The 24,713-nt window shown below is 48.6% G+C and overlaps 1 protein-coding gene across 1 annotated transcript in view; it reads right to left on the bottom strand.

Moving 5' to 3' along the window:
- Positions 1–24,713, bottom strand: part of nav3 (neuron navigator 3) — a 483,558-nt gene that overhangs the window by 326,898 nt on the left and 131,947 nt on the right. The window contains exons 5-7 of the mRNA XM_086009556.1: positions 19,240–19,414; positions 11,707–11,775; positions 4,779–4,918 (exon numbers count right to left, since the gene is read on the bottom strand). Coding sequence (XP_085865682.1) covers positions 4,779–4,918; positions 11,707–11,775; positions 19,240–19,414 — 384 coding nt within the window. The remainder of the gene's footprint in view (positions 1–4,778; positions 4,919–11,706; positions 11,776–19,239; positions 19,415–24,713) is intronic.

The following is a 24,713-nucleotide window of genomic DNA, read 5'->3' as shown; positions in this document are numbered from 1 at the left end:
CAGGAGTGCGTTGGAATAGTCAAGTCTAGAGGTAACAAAGACGTGGATGAGCAGATGAGCTGAGGCAGGGGCCGAGTCGGGCGATGTTACGGAGGTGGAAATAGGCGGTCTTAGTGATGGTCAAGAGCTGATTTCGGGTCAAATATGACACCAAGGTTGCGAACAGTCTGATTCAGCCTCAGACAGATGGCAGGATAGATGCATTTAAGGGGGAGCTAGGTAAACAACATGAGGGAGAAAGGAATAGGATATGTTGACAGGGTTGGATGAAGAGGGGTGGGAGAAGGCTGATGGGGAGTGCAAAAGGGAAGGTCCATTTTTTCGGGCAGCAGGTGCTGGTAATGATGCTGCTATTCCCATTTACACCTCCTCTGGACCCATCTTTTGTTTCTTGACTTGTCCCATTACCACCACCTTTTTGTCATTTAATCTCTCCTGCCCTCCACCCTATCACAGACCTTCCCTTTTGTTCTTTCCTCCCCTCCCCCCTCTCCCTGCCCCTACACTTGCTTAAAAACCTGTTCCATCTCCAACTTTTTCCAGTTCTGACGAAGGGTCATCGACCTGAAACGTTAACTCTGTTTCTCTCTCCACAGATGCTGCCCGACATGCTGAGTATTTCCAGCGTTTTCTGGTTTTATTGCTATTTACTTCTCTTTGTTCTTGCGCTCAGAACACCTTAAACGTGGACATTTTAGCGGTGGAAAGGTTTTCTCAAAATCCAAATCCACCATCACTGCCACATTTTAAAAAATGTATTCAGTCACAGGATGTGGGCGTCCCTGGCAAGGCCGGCATTTATAGCCCATCCCTAATTGCCCTCGAGAAAGTGGTGGTGAGCCGCCGCCTTCTTGAACCACTGCAGTCCGTGTGGTGAAGGTCCTCCCACAGTGCTGACTTTGTCGCAGCGGTTTGGTAAAACTGAGTGACTCGCTGGGCCATTTCAGAGGGCAGTTAAGAGTCAACCACATTGCTGTGGGTCTGGAGTCACGTACAGGCCAGACCGGGTAAGGACGGCAGATTTCCTTCGCTAAAGGACATTGGTGAACCCGTTGGGTTTTTAACGACAATCCGACAGGTTCACGGTCAGTTTTACTGATCCCAGCTTTTTAATTCCAGAAGGGTTTTATCCGACAATCCGGTAGTTTCATCATCACCATTACTGATACTGGATTTTTAAGTACAAATTTATTTAATTAAAGAAAGACTTGCATTTTTGTAGCGTCCTTCACGACCACCAGACGTCTCAAAGCACTTTACAGTCAATTAAGTACTTTTTGAAGTGTAGTCACTGTTGTAATGTGGGAAACGCAGCAGCCAATTTGCGCACAGCAAGCTCCCACAAACAGCAATGTGATGATGACCAGATAATCTGTTTTTACTGATGTTGATTGAGGGATAAATATTGGCCCAGGACACCGGGGATAAATCCCCTGCTCTTCTTCGAAATAGTGCCATGGGATCTTTTACGTCCACCTGAGAGAGCAGACGGGGCCTCGGTTTAACGTCTCATCTGAAAGACGGCACCTCCGACAGTGCAGCTCTCCCTCAGCACTGCTGCTGGAGTGTCAGCTTAGCTTTTTGTGCTCAAGTCCCTGGAGTGGGACTTGAACCCACAAGCGTCTGACTCAGAGACGAGTGTGTTACCCACTGAGCCACAGCCAACAGCTCTGTATTTAAATTCCCCAGCTGTCATGGTGGGATTTAAACTCACATCTAGCTGGATTATTAGTCCAGGCCTTTGGACGACTAGTCCAGTAACATCACCACTATGCTACTGTACCATTTGCACACTTCCTCATAGAACTCAACCAGGCGGGTGAAGCTGGACCTGTATTCCCTGGAGCTACACTATGAATCTTTAACTCGCAGCAGAGGTGTTAGCTGTGGCTCAGTGGGCAGCACGCTCACCCCTGGGTCGGATGATTGTGGGTTCATAACCCCTCTCCAACACTTGATTGATATCGTCCAGGCTGAGACTCCCAGTGCAGTACTGAGGCAGTGCTGCGTTGTCGGAGGCGCTGCCTTTCAAATAAGATATTAAATTTAGGCCCCCTGACTGATGGACAAGAAAGATCCCATGGCCCTATTTGAACTAACGTGGTACACACCAGCAAATCAGGCACCCTATTCCGATCTTCTCGACTCTCTTCCCCGAATAAATCAAGGATAGCTTCTTCATATGCAATGAGCAGCTTAATATCACGTGTTCGACACTGTGCTCTCCCATTACACCTTTTGTCTAAGAGCAGTGGGGATTGAGACATGGTGATTTGGCCGGTGAAAAATCTTACTGGCGGCACGTTTTCCTTTCTCGTGATAGCGCGTATGATGTAATTTGCATAACCCCGCTATTTTCACTTCTCATCCTGCATCCTTAGAATCATAAAGTCTTACAGCGCAGAAGGAGGCCATTCGGCCCGTCGTGCCTGTGCCGGCTCTTTGAAAGAGCTCTCCAATTAATCCCACTGCCCCGCTTTTTCTCCATTAACCCTGCAAATTAGTCCTCTTCAAGAACATGTCCAATTGCCCTTTGGAAGTTACAGTAGAATCTGATTCCACCGCCCTTTCAGGTAGTACGTTCCAGATCTTAGCAACCCTCCGTGTGAAGAAAATTCTCCTCATTTCCCCTCTCGTTATTTTGCTGATTATTTTAAATCTTTGACCTCTGGTTACTGACTCACTTGCCAGAGGAAACAGTTTCTCCTTACTTGCTCTATCGAAACCCTTCATAATTTTAAACACCTCTTGATGTAAGAAAACTACTAGGCACTTGTTCTGAGTATTAAACAAGGCTTTAATCAACTGTTTTTCAACATGGAGATCTAGTTGTGTCCTTCACTAGTTCCTGTTAAAGAATGTCCTGCACAAGCTGGGCCCATGCCCAAGTATTTATACTCTCCCTGGACAGCGTCACCAGCAGGCCACCCAGTATTACTTCATAAGTCATTTCCACATGAATAACAGATTCATATCACCTCTATTAGGTTTCCCTTTAACCTTCTCTGCTCTAATGAGAACAATCCCAGCTTCTCCAAACTCTCCATATAACCTGAACTCCCTCATCCCTGGTAAACCTCCTTTGTACCCTCTCCAGGGCCTTGACATCCTTCCTTACTAACATCGCTCTATTAGCAAGGCAACATTTAGTACACGCTCTTATCCACTACTTTCCTTTTCCTTCGTGCCTATTCACACCCTGTTGTGGAACTTTCTCGTGTGGTTCATGACTTACCTTCGGGCTCTTCTTTTAAGTTGTGCGACGTCTTCTGTATCTTGAGCCGTTGTGAGCCCAAGTTCAGTCTCTGAGTGACAGAAGGCCGCAGTTTCGGTTGGCCAGTCTGCCTCACCAAAAAACCTACTCGGTCTTCTCCACAACAGAGGCTTACCAGCAGGTTTACGGTACGGTTAGTAAATCGAGATTGCCTCGCTTCTCACTCAACCATTTTCCACAAAAACTGCACACTCCACAGCTAGGCTAACGGGCCTTGACGCAGTTAGCTGTCCGAGAAGGGTTTGAGGGCAGTGATTGCGGGTGCGTCACGATCGCCTGCTACTTGTCCCAGTTAGCTCTCGTAAAACCGCCTTCACTGGAGGCGCGAAGTCTCGTAGTTTGTTAATCCTGAGGTGAAATGGGAGCTCCTCCCTTTCTTCTTCCCAAATAAAAGATGATGTCGGGTCCAGTGAGACCGCAGGCAGCAGAGGAGAAATGTGTGTGGGCCAAATAGAGGGGGCCATTGTGCCTTCTTTCACACATGGCTGTACGCCCAGCAAACACCGTCAGTGTGCACAGGCCAAACCACAGTGACATCAGGCATGAACCGCCTGTAGGTATGTCCGCAATGTGAAACTGCAAGTGGCACAGAAATGGTATTGTCTTCCTGCCCTGACCAAAGCATCCAATCGTATTGCCTCAGTCCAAAGATGTGCGGGTTAGGTTGATTTGGCTATGATAAAATTGACCCTTAGTGTTAGGGGATTAAATACGTGGGGTTACGGGGATAGGGTGGGATATGTGTCGGTGCAGGCTCGATGGGCTGAAATGGCCTCTATCTGCACTGTGGGGATTCTGTGATTCTGTGAAACCAGAATCCCGTTGGAACAGATGCACTCTTTACTCGCACATACTTTAAAAAACCAAATCTTTTTTTTTGTGGGTAGCACTCTTTCTCGCCCCTGAGTCAGAAGGTTGTGGGTTCAAGTCCCGCTCCAAAGACATGAGCACAAAATCCAGGCCGACACTGAGGGATCGCTGCATTGTCAGAGGGGCAGTACTGAGGGAGCGCTGCACTGTTGGAGGTGCCGTCTTTCGGATGAGAGGCGCCGTCTGCCCTCTCAGGTGGACATAAAAGATTCCACGGCACTATTAGAAGAAGAGCAGGGGAGATCCCCCCAGTGTCCTTATGGGGAGAAAGCAGGGACAGGGTACTGAATTTGGACGATCAGCCATGATCTCATTAAATGGCGGCACAGGCTCAAGGGGCCGAATGGCCTACTCCTGCACCTATCTTCTATGTTTCTATGTCCTGACCAATATTTATCCCTCAATCAACATAACAAAAAAACAGATTATCTGGTCATTATCACATTGTTGTTTGTGGGAGCTTGCTGTGCGCAATTTGGCTGCCGCGTTTCCTACATTACAACAGTGACTACACTCCAAAAAGTTCTTCATTGGCTGTAAAACGCTTTGGGATGTCCTGAGATTGTGAAAGGCGCTGTATAAATGCGAATAACACTGGAAGGCAGAGTTAAAGGAACTATTCGGACAAGGTTACCTCTTTCACTGCCGGCTGCATACTGCGGGGGCTTGTTCTTGTCGATGCTGTTGAAACTTTGACTCCGTCTGTTCAAATTGTTGGCTCCTTGGACCTTGGTAGCACTGCCTGCAGCTGACACCCTGGAGGGCCCTGGGAGCCTGCAAGGCAAGAGAAGGGTTAGGGAGCTGGACAGGAGGTGGCGAGGCAAGGTGTGCAGGCTATCAGCCTCCCGCCCGCCTGCTAGCCTCCTTATAATCGATGGCTCGCGCTCTCACGCTACCCACCTCCCACCTCCACGCCAGCCACTGTCTGTCCTGGCTTCACGTCAGTGCTTTTATTCAACAGAGAAAGCTTCCCGACCCCTAGCTCTATCACCAAGATTCTGAGGCCTTTCCCACTGGTTAATGTTTACCTCCTGATCCCCTCTCCCCTCCCCACACACATTTTCCAATCAGAACTGTGCAAACAGTAAGGTGCAGCGAGGCACTCTCGGGTCTTAACTAGTCGAGTTCAAAAAAAAAATCAGCAAATTCATGTTCAAAACTGATCCTTCCTGTGAAAATATTAAGAATTAAAAAATGAAATAACAAGTCAAAGACTCTGATTTTTTTGTGTTATTAACAACAGCCTGAGAGATGGGGACTGGCGATTTCAATTATTTTAACTGGCTCGCACATTAAGGTTCCATTCGTACTATAACTGTAGCGAAAGCATATGCTGATGGGGTGGGATGAAGTAAGGGTGGGAGGAGGCTCGTGTGGAGCACAAACGTCAGCACAGACCAGTTGGGCCGAATGGTCTGTTTCTGTGCGGTAGGCTCGATGCAACTCTGTGAAGGCGGCTTCGCTTTGCGCCAGCTTACGGTTAAAGTGTAAAGATCGGCCCAAGGGGGTGTGAAACTTCTTTGGGGGAAGAGGGGGGTCTCGCTTCACCTTGCTTCAGAATCGGTTCAGTCCTTGGCAACTGCTGAACGCTGCACGTGAGGGGGGGAATTACATAGAATGTTACAGCACAGGAACAGGCCGTTCGGCCCAACTACTCTATGCTGGTGTTTACGCTCCACTCGAGCCCCCTCCCACCCCTCTTCACCTCACCCTGTCAGCGTATGAGGGAGAGCGAGATCGGCGGAGTTCTTGGAGAAAATCCGACACTCGGGGGTTTCTGCTGACCTTCTGGCAAAGTTACGGCTGGTGATTGGTGTGGCGGGGGGGGGGAGGGAGGGGGGAAAGCCCTGGGGAAATTCTCCGCCATGGTGTAAGTCTGCCGTTCACCGATCAGAGAATAACCCCACACGCACAATCCCTTCGCTTCCTGAAAATCCAAGCTGGGGTTAGAGGAGAAACAGGCCATTCGCCCAACTAGTCCATGCCGGTGTTTATGCTCCACACGAACCTCCACGAGTGGAGCATAAACGCCGGCATGGACTGGTTGGGCCAAATGGCCTGTTTCTGTGCCGTATATCCTGTGTAATCCTCCCACCCCACTTCATCTCACCCCGTCAACATATCCTTCTATTCCTTTCTCCCTCATGTATTTATCCAGTTTCCCCTTAAATGTATCTCTGCTATTCGCCTCAACCACTCCCTGTGGTAGCGAGTTCCACATTCTCACCACTCTCTGGGTAAAGAAGTTTCTCCTGAATTCCCTATTGGATTTATTAGTGACGGTCTTATATTTATCACTCCTAATCATTATATTTATGTCCCCTATGTCTTTTTTTTTGCCTTCAGAACACTTGACTGTTTCAAAGGCAAAACCAGGAGGTTTCTCACCTTACCTCTTTCTGAAAGCACCCATCAGACATCATTGTAGCTAAGGTACAACCAAATAGGATGGCACAGTGAGCCAGACATGGTCCCTTCACCTCCACCAGTTGAGTTCACTTTGAACCCAGACTGACCAGGCCAAAGACTGCCCGTTCTCGGTTAAATAGTCCTGAGTACAATAGCTTGGCACTAGCCCTTCCCCCATTGTCCCAGGGGATGACAAGCCCATACCCCGTTCAGCGGCAATTCAATGATGTCATGATAGACCGCATCTGGAGCGCCGCGATCGGTTCTGGGCCCCGCACCTCAGGAAGGATAGACTGGCCTTGAAGGGGGAGCACCGCAGATTCACCAGAATGATACCGGGACTAAAGGGGTTAAATTATGAGGACAGGGTGCACAGACTGGGCTTGTATTCTCCTAACTATAGAAGATTAACGGGGGATCTAATTGAGATGTTTAAGATGATTAAAGGATTCGATAAAGTAGAGAGAGAGAAATTATTTCCTCTGGTGGGGGGAGTCCAGAACAAGAGGGCAGAACCTTAAAATTAGAGCCAGGCCGTTCAGGAGTGATGTCAGGAAGCACTTCCTCACACAAAGGGTGGTGGAAATCTGGAACTCTCTCCCCCAAAAAGCTGTTGAGACTGGGAGTCAATTGCAAAGTTAAAAACTGAGATTGATAGATGTTTGTTAGTCCAGGGTATAAAGGGTTACAGAACCAAGATGGTTAAATGGAGTTAAGATACAGATCAGCCATGATCTAATTGAATGGTGGGACAGGCTCGAGGGGCTGAATGGCCTCCTCCTGTTCCTGTGCTCCCCGCTGTGTTCCCTATATTGGCAGTTTGGGAAATCGGGATGTCTCTCTGCACTTTCGGAGTTTGTGTTTCCAAGTTAAGCACAGTTCTGTGGCTTGCCAAACTTGACCTGGGGAACCATTTCATGTTGTCACTTAGCAGTACCAAAAGAGAAGATCTTGTTAAACAGCTCCGGACCCCGAGAACCGTCGTTCCTCACACAGCGACAGACCCAGTAAACAAAGGGCTGGGACCCCCGTGAGCAGAAAGCAGCATCACACCAACTTGAGCAATAACCCTTCAAAGAAGGAAAAATAAAACGAAAAAACCCCTTCACGAGCAGGGATCCTACGATCGGTGACCACGCGCTAATCAATAAGGCTTCTCCATTTTAAGTTATCGAGCAGCACATTTGGGTTTGACAGGTAAGTACACCAATTAAGGTGTAACTTATTGAAGTCCCGCCGAGATTCTCCCTCATCTCCCAGTTGATGGGGAGGGGGTGGGAAGCTCTCGAGATACGCAGTGCCTGGGCATCACCAGCAGTCTCCCGCTGAAGTTACGTTGGGAGAACCTCGGCGGAATTTCATATATATTATGTCCCGAGAACAGGAGATAATGCAATGCCCTGTCATCCACAGTGACATGCTGCCACCTTCTGAATTCTTCAAGGCATGGCACAGTGCAAAGCTCAGCACGTTGTTCAGGGAGAATTATCGTTTAAGGAGCCACAAGGGATGTGTCCATAGCAGAGGTTGTACGTGTCATTAAGAAGTTTATTGCAATCTAATACCTGAACTGAAGTACCTCTCTGTCTCTCCCTCTCTCTGTCTCTCTCTCTTTTTCTCTGTTTCTCTCCATCTTTCTGTCGCTCTCCATCTGACTGTTTATCTCTCTGTATCTTTCTTTCTCTGCCTCTTTGTCACTCTATCTCTTTCTCTCTGTATCTCTCTGTCTCTCTCTCTCTCTGTTTCTCTGTCTTTCTCTCTGTCTCTTTCTCTGTCTCTCTCTCTGACTCTGTCTCTCTCCGACTCTGTCTCTCTCTCTGACTCTCTGTCTGTTTCTCTGTCTTTCTCTGTCTGTCTCTCTGTTTCTCTCTCTGACTCTTTCTGTCTCTGTCTCCCTGACTCTGTTTCACTGTCTCTGTCTCTCTCTCTCTGCCTGTCTCTCTCTCTGTCTCTCTCTGTTTCTCTCTCTGACTCTTTCTGTCTCTCTCTCTCTATCTCTCTCTCTCTCTCTGTCTGTCTCTCTGACTCTTTGTCTCTCTCTGACTCTCTGTCTCTCTCTGACTCTGTCTCTCTCTGTTTCTCTCTGACTCTTTGTCTCTCTCTTTGTCTCTCTCTCTCTCTTTCTCTGTCTCTCTCTCTTTCTCTGTCTCTCTCTCGCTCTCAGATCTAGAGCACAGTTGTGTTGTTTAACTGCAAATCTGTCCTGTGCCTTTAAGACCACTCTTTTAAATAGGAAAATTGAGGTCAGTGTCGCCACTGATAAACTACTGAGGCCAATCAGAGAGCAGTTGTAAATTTCGGGCTGCGAGTCAGATAATTGGCTATTCTTTCTCCTGAAGATTGTAACACCCATGCCAGACTTTACAGTTAGAAAACAGTCTGCAAAGTATTCCACAGTATCAAAAAATTTACTTTTTGTTCTTTTCTCGCCCTTTCTGATCTTAATGTCCAAATGGATCACAGCGACATGTGCTTAAGCCTCTGCCGACACGGTCCTGGAACTGACTGCCAGGCAGCGCGCGAGCATGGAGACCATCAACTTGCCCTCTGACCACCCCTCGTCCACCTGCCCAAACCATTAAACTTGTGGCAAATCGGGCGGGGGGGGAATTGGGGGAGAATGGCCTTCATGGGGCATCAACGCAGTTCTTTTAAAGTAATTCAATGCAGATTCAATAGTGACTTTCAAAAGGGGAATTGGATGAATACTTGAAAAGAAGAATCTATGCAGGGCTGTGGGGAAAGAGTGGCGGAGTGGGACTAGTCAGAGAGCCGGCACTGGCACGATGGGCCGAATGGCCTCCTCTTGTGCCAGAAGATTCTATGGGTTTTCAGGCCCATAACTCGACTTCACAAAGCCGTGAGAAGTGAAGTCTTTCAGTTGGGTTTTCCTTTCACAAGTCGGGATCAACTCGAAGTTTCATAAAAGATACTCCAGGCAAGAATTAAATCATATAAAATTATGAGGGGCCTAAATAGACTGGATTTCCCTTAGCAGAAGGGTCAATAACCAGGGGGGCAGTGATTTAAAGTAATTGGTGGAAGGATTAGAGGGGAGTTGAGGAGAACTTTTTTCACCCAGAGGGTGGTGGGGGTCTGGAACTCGCTGCCTGAGAGGGTGGTAGAGGCAGAGACCCTCATCACATTTTAAAAGTACTTGGATATTCACTTGAAGTGCGGTAACCTGCAGGGCAACGGACCAAGAGCTGGGAAGTGGGATTAGGCTGGAGCGCTCTTTTTTGTCCGGCGCGGACACGATGGGCCGAATGGCCTCCTTCTGTGCCATAAATTTCTATGATTCGAAGAATCTCATCTCATTTGGGGAGAGACTGTTGTAAGTTATGGTGTGTGAAAAGAAAAAGACTGGGATTGTCTCTGAGCAAGTGGTGTGGAAGGGGGGGGGGGTGGAATTCCAGTTTCGAGAACAGGTCGAGCAGTTATTTTAAGCGCCATTTCTGCGTTGCACGAATCACTCCCGAAGGTCTAATTTGTCATTTAATTCTTGCTATTCATAGCTTGCGAATGCAGCCTCACCGAGGCCCTCTCGCTGCTGGCTGACCCCAGCGGTGACCTAACAATATGAGCAACCTCCAGTTCCCAGAAGAGTGTAACCCACACAGATCCAGGAACCTGTTTCTGTAACTCCATTGAACAGCCCTTTCCACACGATGACAGACACTGGATGGAGATGTGTGTGTGTGACGCTGGGTTCTACATACACAACAGGATGTGATTAAGCACAGCTTTAAAACATGACACAGACCTGCTGACTCAGCAATATGCCTTTGATGGGGAAGCAGTGTTGGCTCTGCTTTGTTCTTTTCCCCTCACACAACACCGTCTGTTTTAACCATTTGTAATCACTTCAACGTCACTGCAAATGCCCCTTGAATGCAAATTGTGAACCTTGATCAGCGTTAGAATCTGCCCCTCAAATTGGATTTGGATGTTAAGGGAATCGAGGGATCGGGCGGGAAAGTGGAGATGAGGTAGAAGATCAGCCATGATCTTATTGAATGGCAGAGCAGGCTCGAGGGGCCGAATGGCCGACTCCTGCTCCTATTTCTTATAGAAACATAGAAACATAGAAGATAGGAGCAGGAGTAGGCCATTCGGCCCCTCGAGCCTGCTCCGCCATTCAATGAGATCATGGCTGATCATCCAAATTCAGTACCCTGTCCCTGCTTTCTCCCCATAGCCCTTGATCCCTTTAGCCTTAAGAAATATATCTAACTCCTTCTTGAATATATTTAATGAATTGGCCTCAACTGCCTTCTGTGGTAGAGAATTCCACAGGTTCACCACTCTCTGGGTGAAGAAATTCCTCCTCATCTCTGTCCTAAATGGCTTACCCCTTATCTTTAGACTGTGACCCCTGGTTCTGGACTCCCCCGCCATTGGGAACATCCTTCCTGCATCTAGTCTGTCTAGTCCTGTTCGAATTTTATAAGTTTCAATGAGACATTATGTTTCTTATGTCTTGAATCATATATGAATTATTTGATAGTTTTCCACATGGAGATGGCTGTCACCCCTCCAGGATTTTCCTGGAACCTCCAGGGACTGAAGATTAATCTCCAGGACACCGCTGCGAGCAAACACCCAGGAGAAAAATCACAGGGGGCGTTATCAAAAATTGTGTTTTGTTCACTAACGATCTGAGATGGGGGGAGAAAAAAGGCCGACTGACTGACAGTCAGGAATCATCCAACCAGGTGATGAAAACTCTGTTGGCTTTCCAATTGGCCTTGGGTAGGCGGGTCGCCGCGAGGATGGGCAGGTCGGGCGACCAATGGCAGGAGTGCGGGGGCGGGGCGGGTGGCGGCAGGAGGTCATGTGATGAAACCTCAAGGAATATGTCCAATCAGAGTTGGCAGCTTAAAACTAACGGCAAACCCTCTATTCATTGAGATGTCCCTTCTTAACTTGGTTCTTGGCTACAGTTTCCCAAATGGCAAAGTGAAGGAATCAGTTTATTAACAAAAAAAAATCAATCTCTCGGTCATGAGGTTCTCAGTCTCCATAGGAAAGGCATTAAATATCCCAAAGCCTCAGTAATTAGGGGCTTTAAGGAGGAAGTTACCCACGCTACACCTGGCACACTGATCATCCACACAAACTGAGCAGGTATTGGATAAGAATTACCAGCTGACCTGGTAGACTTTTTCTGATTGGCTGTACTTCCAGCATGTTTGGACTGAGATGCATATCTAGCTGCCAGACTGCATAACAAGAGAGAGAAGAGAACAGGAAACAGTAAAGATTACACGCAAAATGTATTTTATCAACAATGACAAGTTACATCGAACTGGTTTCGAAAGAAACTAAAAGAACAGCGACGCACAAATAATTCAGTTGGAGTCACGTGACATTGAACATAAATATGAAACGAGAGACCTGGCCAAACTGGTGGGTATGAAGATGTTGATAAGAAACACGGCCTGATTCTACTTTGCTTCCCCACTCCTCGACCTGCCCAGAGATATGAGAAGATCTGCTTTCTTGCTCAATCGAAGCTTTAACCGTTACTGACCGCCTCTGGCCTTTAACGCTCTGCTCTCGGCCCCTTAACGCTCTGCCCTCGGGCCCTTAACGCTCTGCCCTCGGGCCCTTAACGCTCTGCCCTCGGGCCCTTAACGCTCTGCCCTCGGCCCCTTAACGCTCTGCTCTCGGCCCCTTAATTGCTGCCAGTTTAAGGTGTTGGGTTCTTGAGTTCAAAAGCAGTCAAGTCAAGGCCAAAGGGTTGAGCCAAATCATAGGGCTGTGTGACTGCTCTTCTCAAGATTCAAAGTCTTAGTGCTTCAAGATTGGTCGCAATTGGGCAACAGGTTAGTTTGGCCAACGCAATCACACATAAGGAGAGATGGCGTGACTGGTGAGCATTGGTCCTTCTGACAGAAGCAGTAAGAAAGACTCTAGTAGGGCATGTAACGTGTTGATATCACTCCTCTGTGGCTGCCTGAAGTATCTCCACAATATCACAATATTAGACCAAAGCTAAGGCTATGGTCAACACAGATCCCGAGACCAGGGTCATTAAACTGTCCTCCTTAACACTAATCAAAAGTCAGAATTGTACTCCGAGTCAACTTAGAGTATAAAGTTGCACGTGCTTCAAAAACCTTATATAAATCCAAATAGTCTTTGGAAGTTTGCACAGTGCACAACCTTAAAATAAATCTCTGAGACCGCGAATGGTCAGGTTACATAGGATTACACAGGATATACAGCTCAGAAACAGGCCATTCGGCCCAACCAGTCCATGCCGGTGTTTATGCTCCACTCGAGCCTCCTCCCATCTTTCCTCATCTAAATCGATCAGCATAACCCTCTATTCCCTTCTCCCTCATGTGCTTATCTAACCTCCCCTTAAATGCAACTATAATATTCGCTTCAACCACTCCCTGTGGTAGTGAGTTCCACATTCTCACCACTCTCTGGGTAAAGAAGTTGTTTCTGAATTCCCTATTGGATTTCTTGGTGACTATCTTATATTGATGGCCCCTAGTTTTGCTCTTCTTCCCAAGTGGAAACACCCTCTCTGTTAAACAGTCACCTGCTCCACCAGCAGAAACCTGAATGGACAACCTCACTGTCCAATCCCCTTTGAGTAACAGTAGTTTTAACTTCCCTCAAATCTAATTTAACTTAGGACTTACACCCAACAGAGCTTGGGGAGGGGACAATACGCCATTACGTCTCCCTGCAGCAACTGTTCCCGAAAATAGAAAGAGAGAGGAATCTGCAACTTATAACCAACAAGGTTGAAATATCCAATGTGCGTATTAACATCAAAGGGGGATTTCTGAACTGAGGTGACCTCGCGCCTTTCATTATCAGAATAAGCTAAATAAACTTATAAAGATGGCCAACTCTCAGCCTTCCAGTTTCTAAGGAGAAACATATGTGGAGCAAAAAGAAAATCAGAATCAGTTACATTTGTGCTGTCTCACACAAGGATTAGAGCATTGAAGGTTTCAGCAGAAATACTGCCAGCCAAACTTTCACATACTGTAATCAGTTCCAAATAAGCCAAATGTCATTTAGCAAAGCACAGTGCAGCTCAGCAGAGCTCTGGTGCTAACACGCGGGTGATCGCAGCGACTGTGCAGTTACTTATCATTTAATTCCGCGGTGGCTCTCTCCATAAGCGGACAACCTTTCAGTTACCCGTGACGGGAAGTCTGACGTAGAAAAGCCGGTGTTTGTATGAACTTTTTAAATTAGATATCCGTTTGCGATATCTGTAACGGATGCGCCAGGCAAGTACAGCCCTCCCCGGTAACTGCAGTGTTCTTCCCACCAAGTCCGTGTGCCGGTGTCCTAATCGGAGCAAACTGGTGTGAATGTCCCCCAGGAGCTCCGCAGAAAACGGGGAAACGATGAGCAGGGGAACGCTGTGGACGGGCACGGTAGAAGAGGTAGGTTTTTGAAGGTGGGGAGAGATGTAGCGAGGCAAAGGGGGTTTCCTGGTTGAAAGGTCTGGAACCAGTTGCGCAGTCAGAGGAGTGGAGGGCGAAAGTTTGGACGTAGGGCTGGAGAAAGTTGCACTGGTAGAACGAGGATCTCGATGTCAATTTCCTTTTTGTATGTTTTTTATTCTCGGGATGTGGGCGTCGCTGGCAAGGCCGGCATTTATTGCCCATCCCCTAATCGCACTGAGAAGGTGGTGTAGCAGTTTTGATACAACTGACTGGGCCACTCCAGAGGGCAGTTAAGAGTCAATCACATTGCTGTGGGACTGGAGTCACATACAAGCCCAGACGGGGTAAGGATGGCAGGTTTCCTTCCCTGAAGGGACATTAGTGAACCAGTTGGATTTTTACCACAATCCGACAGCTTCACGGTCACTTTTACTGTTACTAGCTTAATTTTATTTACAAATTTATTAAACTGAATTCAAATTGCCATGTTGGGATTTGAACTGCACGTTCTCTGGATTACTACTCCAATAAGCTAACCACTACACTACCGTACCCCAGCATGTGAAGCCAATGGTAGTCGGTAAAGTCAGGTGTGTTAAGTGAGAGGGCCAAGTTGTAGATAGCAGAAATAAAAAAACAGAAAATGCTGGAGAAACTCAGCGGGTCAGGCAACATCTGTGAAGAGAGAAACACAGTTAATGTTTCAGGTCGATGACCCTTCATTGGAACTGGTTCTGATGAAAGGTCATCGACCTGAAACGTTAACTCTTGTTTCTCTCTTCACAGGTGCTGCCTGACCCGCTGAGTATCTCCAGCATTTTCTGTTTATATTTCAGATTTCCAGCATCTGCACTATTTTCTTGTTGTATTGTTGTAGATAGCAGAGTTCGGAGAAGTTGAGAGTTTATGTAGGGTGGAGCCTGGGAGAAAGGAATTGGAGAAGTTGAGTGTGGAGCTGACAAAGGCGTGGGTGAAGGTTTTGGTGATAGTGAGGGCAAGGCCAAAGCAAAAGCTGGTGAGGTTATGGAAGAGAAAAAAAAGCTGATCTTGGAAGAGAATAGAATGCAGGGCTTGAAGCTCAGGCTCAGAGAGCTTGCTCTGACGTTGAGCAATGACTGGTGCAGCCGAGTGGTGTGGAGAACCTGTGAGAGGTGCACAGAATGGCTTTGGTCTCCTCAATGTTCAGTTGGAGAAAGTTCAAGCTCTTCCACAACTTGATATCGGGCAAGCAGGTGATTCATTTCCCTGGTTCCCCAGCTCCTGCAACGCCCGCCCCCGCCGATTTTAATGGCCGGGTAGTCGCTTCCTGCCAACTTTGCAGCCGTTTTGGTCGGGAAGTCAGCAAGCCGGCATGCTATTGAGGCCCAGCCGTTAAAAATTGGCCATTCCTGCCCTCTGCCACATTCCTGCCCAGGAGGTAAAATCGAGCCCGGTGTCTCATGCTTTACAAGCTGTCTTGTTCTGGCCTATGGGAATGGTAATGTGGAGTAGCACAGAAGCCAATCTGTCTTGCAAGCACCTCGTGCCACACCACCTCCACTTCAGCAGCCATCAAACAGGGAGTTGGTTCTGCCCACAGATTCATAGCCGCACCTAGCGTTCCCTTTGGCTTCATTTTGGTGGGCCATTTCTTAATCCCTAGCCCCTCCATGCTTGGCAAATTGTTGAAGGTGCCTTTTGAGGCTCTCCAAAGCCTCTCGTAATTTTTGTCCTCTTACTGAGACACTCTCCCTGAATTGGCCCCATCCCTTTAAATTTGACTGGCGCGTAGTTTCCTTCTCCTACCAGCAGAAGGCCCCGTAAGCAAGCTGCGATTGGTGCTCCAAATAATTATGCAAATGAGCTCACACTGGAGAATTGAGTGCTACTAGCACTTGGAATTTGCATCAGTTTTTAATCATTTAGAACTGCCTCCTACCTGAGACAAACATGATGGGCCGAATGACCTCCTTCTGTCCTGTATCATTCTATGATTCTACCCGTAGACTAAAAGCTGCTCAAGGGATAGACGTCCTCCAGGGTTACAGGTTCAAGCCAATCGTGCCAAACAAATCAGTTCTACCTATGGGTTGTGGGTGGGTTTGGGACTGATACAAATGGACCAGGATAAATTCTTGGGAGAATCGTTATTATTCGTTGAGGGAACGACAGTCACCGTGCAGTGATATCAAGGGAATCTTTCTTTCTTTCTTTCTTAGGCAGTCCCTCGGAACCGAGGATGACTTGCTTCCACATTAAAAATGAGTTCTCAGGTGACTGATGAGTCCAATGCGGGACCTACAGTCTCTGTCACAGGTGGGGCAGACGGTGGTTGAAGGGGCGGGTGGGTGGGGTGCTTGGGTTGACGTGTGCTCCTTCTGCTGTTTGCGCTTGGCTTCCGCTTGCTCCCGGCGAAGAGACTCGAGGTGTTCGGCGCCTTCCCGGATGCTTCTCCTCCACTTTGTGCGGTCTTGGGCCAGGGATTCCCAGGTGTCGGTGGGGATGTTACACTTTTTCAAGGAGGCTTTGAGGGTGTCCTTGAAGCGTTTCCTCTGCCCACCTGGGGCTCTCTTGCCGTGCCGGAGCTCTGAGTAGAGCGCTTGTTTTGGGAGTCTCGTATCGGGCATGCGGACAATGTGACCCGTCCATCGGAGCTGATCGAGCGTGGTCAAAGCTTTGATGCTGGGGATGTTGGCCTGAGCAAGAACACTGACGTTGGTGCGCCTATCCTGCTGAATAATCCAACGCTGAGATTCAGGTTGGAGTTATAGCCAAGGAGCTGCTCTTGCTCTGCTGCCGTAACTTTGTCGGAAGTACGGCCTTGGTAAACGGATTTTACGCCACACTTCTGGCGAAGTTACAGCAGTGGAGTAGGAGCAGCTCCCAGGAAATTCCTGTCCATGAACTTTGAGAACGAACCTGAGCAGACTCCTCGGTAACTGTTATTTTTTTTTAAGATGCATCCATTTTACGAGGTGGTTTTAAGTAATTGGGGGTCTGTCGAGTGCCTGGAGGAGACCTTTGTTATGAGCCGTGCGCCACCAGCTGTTGGCCCATCCCAGAATTCACACGGTATGATAAACGATTGAAGGATACAAATTCAGGTACGGTCCCAGTTGATCAAGGAGTAGGCGCGGGGATGGAATTGGAATCCAGTCAGCCGTTTGGTTCTTTCTCTGTTCCCGTGTTCTCCCTCTCCCTCTCTCTCTCTCTCCCTCTCTCTCTCCCTCTCTCTCTCTGTGTCTCTGAGAGAGGATCCACTGTATAGATTGGTAAGCGAGCTTGTGACAGACAGACTGGAACATGTCAGCGAGTCACCGAGACACAGGTAATGCTGTTAAGTCTACCCCAGGAGACTCTTCCATGCGTAGTGAGGAGGCTTCATAAACAGTGAGGACTGTACTTGGTAATACTTATGACCAACGAACCTATTATGGTTTCACCGTCCAATGTTTACAGCGGCCTAATCGCGTTAGCGCCAACGCGCCCGCTCTCAGCGGTGGCGACTGAACGCATATGAATGAATAAATAAAAAAAAACATTCATGGGATGTGGGCGTCGCTGGCAAGGCCAGCATTTATTGCCCATCCCTAGTTGCCCCTTGAGAAGGTGGTGGTGAGCCGCCTTCTTGAACCGCTGCAGTCCGTGTGGTGAAGGTACTCCCACAGTGCTGTTCGGGAGGGAGTTCCAGGAGTTTGACCCAGCGACGATGAAGGATCGGCGATATGTTTCCAAATCGGGATGGTGTGTGACTTGGAGGGGAACTTGGAGGTGGTGGTGTTCCCATGTGCCTGCTGCCCTTGTCCTTCTAGGTGATAGAGGTCGTGGGTTTGGGAGGTGCTGCCGAAGAAGTCTTGGCGAGTTGCTGCAGTGCATCTTGTAGATGGTACACACTGCAGCCACGGTACGCCGATGGTGGAGGGAGCGAATGTTTAAGGCGGTGGATGGGGTACCAATCAAGCGGGCTGCTTTGTCCTGGATGGTGTTGAACTTCTTGAGTGTTGTTGGAGCTGCACTCATCCAGGCAAGTGGAGAGTATTCCATCACACTCCTGACTTGTGCCTTGTAGATGGTGGAAAGGCTTTGGGGAGTCAGGAGGTGAGACACTCGCCGCAGAATACCCAGCCTCTGACCTGCTCTTGTTGCCACAGTATTTATGTGGCTGGTCCAGTTAAGTTTCTGGTCAATGGCGACCCCCCAGGACGTTGATGTTGGGGGATTAATTAACGGTCTCCTACTATGGTCCTGGTTGTGCGGCCAATAAACCATTGAAAATAAATAGCGTTCAGGAACTCAGCAGGAGCTCGTTGCCCGTTTGTGCGTGAATTTTGCTGAGTGGAGTGTCAACCTATCGATGGAGTTTGTATTATATTAAAACTAAACTACGACAAGCAATAGCTAAATGTTTGTGGAAGGCTATGCGGTCCAGCAGCAGACAATCTGAAAGATCTAGCCGCTACTGTTCCTGTAAAGGCGGCCACCAGCACCACTGCAGTAAGGCTGACATTCGGGGAAGGGGCAAAGAGAAATTTCACCAGAGCCTCACCTTTTAGGGAGGTTTGCCTTTGGTTAATCACCTCCCTCAGAAGGTTACATGAATGAGGCGGTGTCTGTAACACTGGAATTTACCCTTTGAAGTCGGCCCAGACTAATAATTGGCAATGACGAAGGTGGAAACACTGTGGGGAACTGAGGCAGAACCATTTCGTAAAGAGGATACTAGCCATGTGGACAAAGTAACCAGGGGTTGGCAGAAATAATATTACATAGAAACAGGCCATTCGGCCCAACTGGTCCGTGCCGCTGTTTCTGCTCCACACGAGCCTCCTCCCACCCGTCTTCATCTCACCCTATCAGCATAACCTTCTATTCCTGTCTCTCTCATGTGTTTACTTGGCTTCCCCTTAAATGCCTCTACACTATTCGCCTCAACCACTCCCTGTGGCAGCGAGTTCCACATTCTCGCCACTCTCTGGGTAAAGAAGCTTCTCCTGAATTTCCTATTGGTTTTTATCAGTGACTGTCTTGTATTTATCAGCGAGTTGAAGAGACAGCTTAGACATGGTTGTGGAGGAAGAAGAGATTGAGGGACATGGCAGAAAGATGAGCTGAGCTGGGCTTGTTAGGCGCATCGACCCGTTTCTAAAAACCCCGGGTGTTTCAAAAGGTGTGAATGGATCCTATGACGGGCGGCGTGCACCCCGGAGGAGCAGTGCGTTAAAATCACTTGGGTGCGGTTTCCTCCCGCTGTACGGTTAAGGGGGTAGAAGGTGTACGGCCTACCTGGACTGCATGTCTTGCTGGGCCCTCTGCTGGCAGACCGAGGCAGTCGCTGGTGACTGGTGCTGCACCTGTTGCTGGAGTTCCACCAGATCCTGATACTGCTGTTGCTGCTGCTTGTACCGGGACAAGCTGAAAAAGAGTCCTAAAATGGCTTTTAGATTTCCATCTCTTATCTCTGCAAAAAGAGAAACGGAAACACTTAGGTTTTTTTTGGACGCACACTTTCGCCTCATCGTAGATTGGCGTCGAGGCAAAGCTAGTTTTCATTAGGACTCGTCGCCACTTTGAAGCGACGCAAACACTTCCGAGAGCGTCAGCCGTGGCTCGGTGGGTACCACCCTCACCTCTGAGTCAGCAGGTGGTGAGTTCAAGTCCCACTCCAGGGACTAGTGTGCATAAAGCTAGGCTGACACTCCCGGTGCAGTGCTGAGGGAGTGCTGCACTGTCGGAGGTGCCGTCTGACATGAATCAGTCATTCATGAAAGAAAGACTTATGAAATAATACAGAGCGGCCTGCGGGTGGCGCTGTCCAGGGAGAGTATAAATACTCGGGCACGGGCCCAGCTTGCGCAGGACATTCTTAACAGGAACTAGTGAAGGACACAACTAGACCTCCATGTTGTAAAACAGTTGATTAAAGCTTTGTTTAACGCTTAGACCAAGTGCCTAGTAGTTTTCTTACATCGCCGTCTTTCGGATGAGACGTTAAACCAAGGCCCCGTCTGCTCTCTCAGGTGGATGTAAAAGACCCCACGGCACTACTCTGAAGAAGAGCAGGGGAGTTCTCCCCGGTGTCCTGGCCAATGTTTATCCCTCAATCAACATCTCTTGGAGAAGAAACAAATTATCTCGTCGTTATTACATTGCTGTTTGTGGGAGTTTGCTGTGCGCAAATTGGCTGCCGCGTTTCCCAGATTATAACGGTGACTACGCTTCAGAAGTACTTCATTGGCTGTAAAGCGCTTTGCGACGTCCTGAGGTCGTGAAAGGCGCTATAGAAATGCAAGTCTTTCTTTGGTTGAGGGATAAATATTGGGCAGGACACTGGGGAGAACTCCCCTGCTCTTCTTCACTGGTGCCGTGGGATCTTTTACCTCTACCTGAGAGGGGAGACGGGGGCCTGGGTTTAACGTCTCATCCGAAAGACGACACCTCCGACAGTGCAGCGCTCCCTCAGCACTGTGCTGAGAGCGTCAGCCTAGAGTGTCACGGGGGGGGGGGGGGGGGGGGGGCGGCGAGAGAAAGAAAAAAATTAGAAACACTGACAAACACGAGACGGATTTAAAATGTCTGGGTACATCATTTGTGTTTTGGAAAGTAACACATCATTCACTGACTACTGCACAGTGACCGCAGTCTGAATAGATTCTGTGAGCAACAGTGAGAACGATCTCGCTGTCAGGAACAGGCACAAGTGACGTTTACTTTGCAGAGCCGGTTCTACAGAAGAAGATAAAAAAAAAGCTCTCAGAAAATGAGCGATCATAAATTAGTCTCTGCTTTGACTGACCCTGATTCCCCAGATTTCCTCCAATTATTTCAGTACAGAGACTCCCAGTAAGATCAGTTTACCGTCCCATGTTGAAAGGGTCCCTCTTTGGGTTTTATGATATTAAAAAAGGACTTGCATTTCTATAGCGCCTTTCACGACCTCAGGATGTCCCAAAGCGCTTTACAGCCAATGAAGTACTTTTGAAGTGTAGTCACTGTTGTAATGTAGGAAACGCGGCAGCCAATTTGCGCACAGCAAGCTCCCACAAACAGCAATGTGATAATGCCCAGATAATCTGTTTTTAGTGATGTTGGTTGTTAAGGAATTCTATGTTCTGTGGAGGTTAGTACTGCGGACGGAGGTTAATGCCGCTCTTTTGGAGATTGGTGCCGTGTTTGGAGGTTGGTGTTGCACCTGAGTCGGAAGGTCGTGGGTTCAAGTCCCACTCCAGAGACTCGAGCACAAAAATCTAGGCTGACGCTCCCAGTGCAGTGCTGAGGGGGTGCTGCACTGCCAGAGGTGCCGTCTTTAGGATGAGACATTAAACCGAGGCCCCATTTGCTCTCTCAGGTGGATGTAAAAGATCCCACGGCCCTATTTCGAAGAAGAGCAGGGGAGTTCTCCCCGGTGTCCTGGCCAATATTTATCCCTCAACCAACATCATTAAAACAGATTATCTGGTCATTTATCACATTGCTGTTTGTGGGAGCTTGCTGTGCACAAATTGGCTGCCACATTTCCTACATTACAACAGTGACTGCATTTCAAAAGTACTTCATTGGCTGTAAAGTGCTTTGGGACATCTGTGAAAGGCGCTATAGAAATGCAAATCCTTTCCTTTAAAAACTCCTTAAGTGGCATTAGACTCTAGACTTGACTATTCCAACACACTCCTGGCTGGCCTTCCACATTCTACCCTACGTAAACTTGAGGTCATCCAAAACTCGGCTGCCCGTGTCCTAACTCGCACCAAGTCCCGTTCGCCCATCACCCTCTGTGCTCGCTGACCTCCACTGGCTCCAGGTTAAGCAGCGGCTCGATTTCAAAATTCTCATCCTTGTTTTCAAATCCCTCCATAGCCTCGCCCCTGCCTATCTCTGTAATCTCCTCCAGCCCCACAACGCCCCCCCCCCCCGAGATATCTGCGCTCCTCTAATTCTGCCCTCTTGAGCATCCCTGATTTTAATCGCTCAACCATCGGTGGCCGTGCCTTCAGCTGCCTGGGCCCTAAGCTCTGGAATTCCCTCCCTAAACCTCTCCTCCTCTCTACCTCTCTTTCCTCCTTTAAGAGCCGGGAGGTTATGATGGAGCTGTACAAAACGCTAGTTAGGCCACAGCGGGAATACTGTGTGCCGTTCTGGTTGCCACACTATAGGAGGGATGTGATTGCATTGGAGAGGGTGCAGAGGAGATTCACCAGGATGTTACCTGGGCTGGAGCGCTTCAGCTATGAAGAGAGACTGGACAGGCTGGGGTTGTTTTCCTTAGAGCAGAGAAGGCTGAGGGGGGACCTGATTGAGGTGTACAAAATTACAAGGGGCATAGATAGGGTAGATAGAAAGGAACTTTTCCCCTTAGTAGAGGGGTCAATAACCAGGGGGCATAGTTTCAAGGTAAGGGGCAGGAGGTTTAGCGGGGATTTGAGGAAAAACCTTTTCACCCAGAGTGTGGTTGGAATCTGGAACTCACTGCCTGAAAGGGTGGTAGAGGCAGGAACCCTTACAACATTCAAGAAGCATTTAGATGAGCACTTGAAACGCCATAGCATACAAGGCTACGGACCAAGTGCTGGGAAATGGGATTAGAATAGACAGGGCTTGATGGCTGGCGTGGACACGATGGGCCGAAGGGCCTCTTTCTGTGCTGTAAGAACATAAGAACATAAGAAATAGGAGCAGGAGTAGGCCAATCGGCCCCTCGAGCCTGCTCCACCATTCAATAAGATCATGGCTGATCTGATCCTACCACCAATCCACTATCACAGAACCATCTCCTGCATCTAATAGAATTAGACACACGAAATAGGAGCAGGATCAGGCTACACGGCCCCTGGGCCCGCTCCGCTACCCACAGGGCCATGACCGATCCGAACCTAGACTCATGTCCAAATTCCTGCCCGCTCCCCGTAACCCTTAATTCCCTTTACTTCTAGGAAACTGTCTATTTCTGTTTTAAATTTATGTAATGATGTAGCTTCTACAGCTTTTTGGGGCAGCATATTCCATGGACCTACCACCCTCTGAGTGAAGTAGTTCCTCCTCATCTCAGTTTTGAAAGAGCAGCCCCTTATTCTAAGATTATGCCCCCTAGTTCTAGTTTCACCCATCATCGGGAACATCTTCCCTGCATCCACCCGATCCAACCCCTTCACAATCTTATATGTTTCAATAAGATCGCCTCTCATTCTTCTGAACTCCAATGAGTAGAGTCCCAATCTACTCAACCTCTCCTCATATGTCCATCCCCTCATCCCCGGGATTAATCGAGTGAACCTTCTTTGTACTGACTCGAGAGCAAGTATGTCCTTTCTTAAGTATGGACACCAAAACTGTATGCAGTATTCCAGGTGCGGTCTCACCAATACCTTGTACAACTGAAGCAATACCTCCCTATTTTTATATTCTATCCCCCTAGCAATGAAAGCCAACATTCCATTGGCCTTCTTAATCACTTGCTGCACCTGCATACTAACCTTTTGAGTTTCGTGCACCAGGACCCCCAGATCCCTTTGTACTTCAGTACTTTCCAGTTTCTTGCCATTAAGATAATAACTTGCTCTACGATTTTTCCTGCCAAAGTGCATAACCTCACACTTTCCAGTATTGTATTCCATCTGCCAAATCTCTGCCCACTTACTTAGCCTGTCTATGTCCCCTTGAAGGTTTTTTATGTCCTCCTCACTCACTACTTTCCCCCCCATCTTAGTATCATCTGCAAACTTTGATATGTTACACTCGGTGCCCTCCTCCAAATCGTTAATATAGATTGTAAAGAGTTGGGGACCCAGCACTGACCCCTGCGGAACACCACTAGTTACTGATTGCCAGTCTGAGAATGAACCATTTATCCCAACTCTCTGCCTTCTGTTAGATAGCCAATCCTCTATCCATGCCAGAATATTACCCCCAATCCCGTGATTTTTTATCTTAAGCAATAATCTTTTGTGTGGCACCTTGTCAAATGCCTTTTGGAAGTCTAAATACACTGGCCTAGAAATTCACTAGCCTTAGCGCCGCTTTTGAGGCGCTAGAGGGACTAGCGCCAGAGTTATGGCCAGTTGAAAAATTCCCTGGGGCCCTAAAGCAGCGTTGCACCGGTAGCGCTGCGCCGGCACCGATGACGTCATCGGTGTGCGCAGCGTCCCGGTTGCCATGCCGACGGGCCCCAGCGCCGAAATTCAGTTGCGGCCGCCTCGCCCGTGGCAGCCGCAACTAAGACTCTGGCAACAGAGTCCAACATGTGTTTGCGCCGGCGCATTAAAGGCCCCGCGCCGGCCGGCCGCTTTCCCGCCGGCCGCCTGCCCGCAGCTCCCTCCCCGGACTTCTCCCCCCCCCCCCCGGAACAGATGCAAGCCCGGCACTTGTCCGAGGTGCCGGGCTCATTTTTAAACAGATTTGCGCGGGCCGCGGCCGGGTGCAGGCAGCTCCTCCTTAACGGAAGGAGGAGGCCTGCACTTCCCCAGCCTGCCGCACCGCCGGAATTGCGGCGCTAAACGGCAGTTAGCGCCCTTTTCCAGGCGCTAAGACCCTTCAGTAGCGCCGGCAGCCGTTTGGGAGCGGCGCTACTGAATTTTTGGCGCGCGCAGGGGGACTTAGCGCCGGCACTAACTTCCGGCGCTAAAGCCCTGGCTAAGCCAAAACCCAATTTCTAGGCCACTACGTCCACTGGTTCCCCTTTATCCACCCTATATGTTACTTCCTCAAAGAACTCCAGCAAATTTGTCAAACATGACTTCCCCTTCATAAAACCATGCTGACTTTGT

The sequence above is a fragment of the Somniosus microcephalus genome, chromosome 16 (assembly GCF_052327205.1).
Source record: "Somniosus microcephalus isolate GS21.2 chromosome 16, FLI_Smic_1.0, whole genome shotgun sequence".
NCBI lineage: Eukaryota > Metazoa > Chordata > Chondrichthyes > Squaliformes > Somniosidae > Somniosus > Somniosus microcephalus.
The sequence above is the reverse complement of the archived record's forward strand: the minus strand, read 5'-3'. Positions and strand labels throughout refer to the sequence as shown.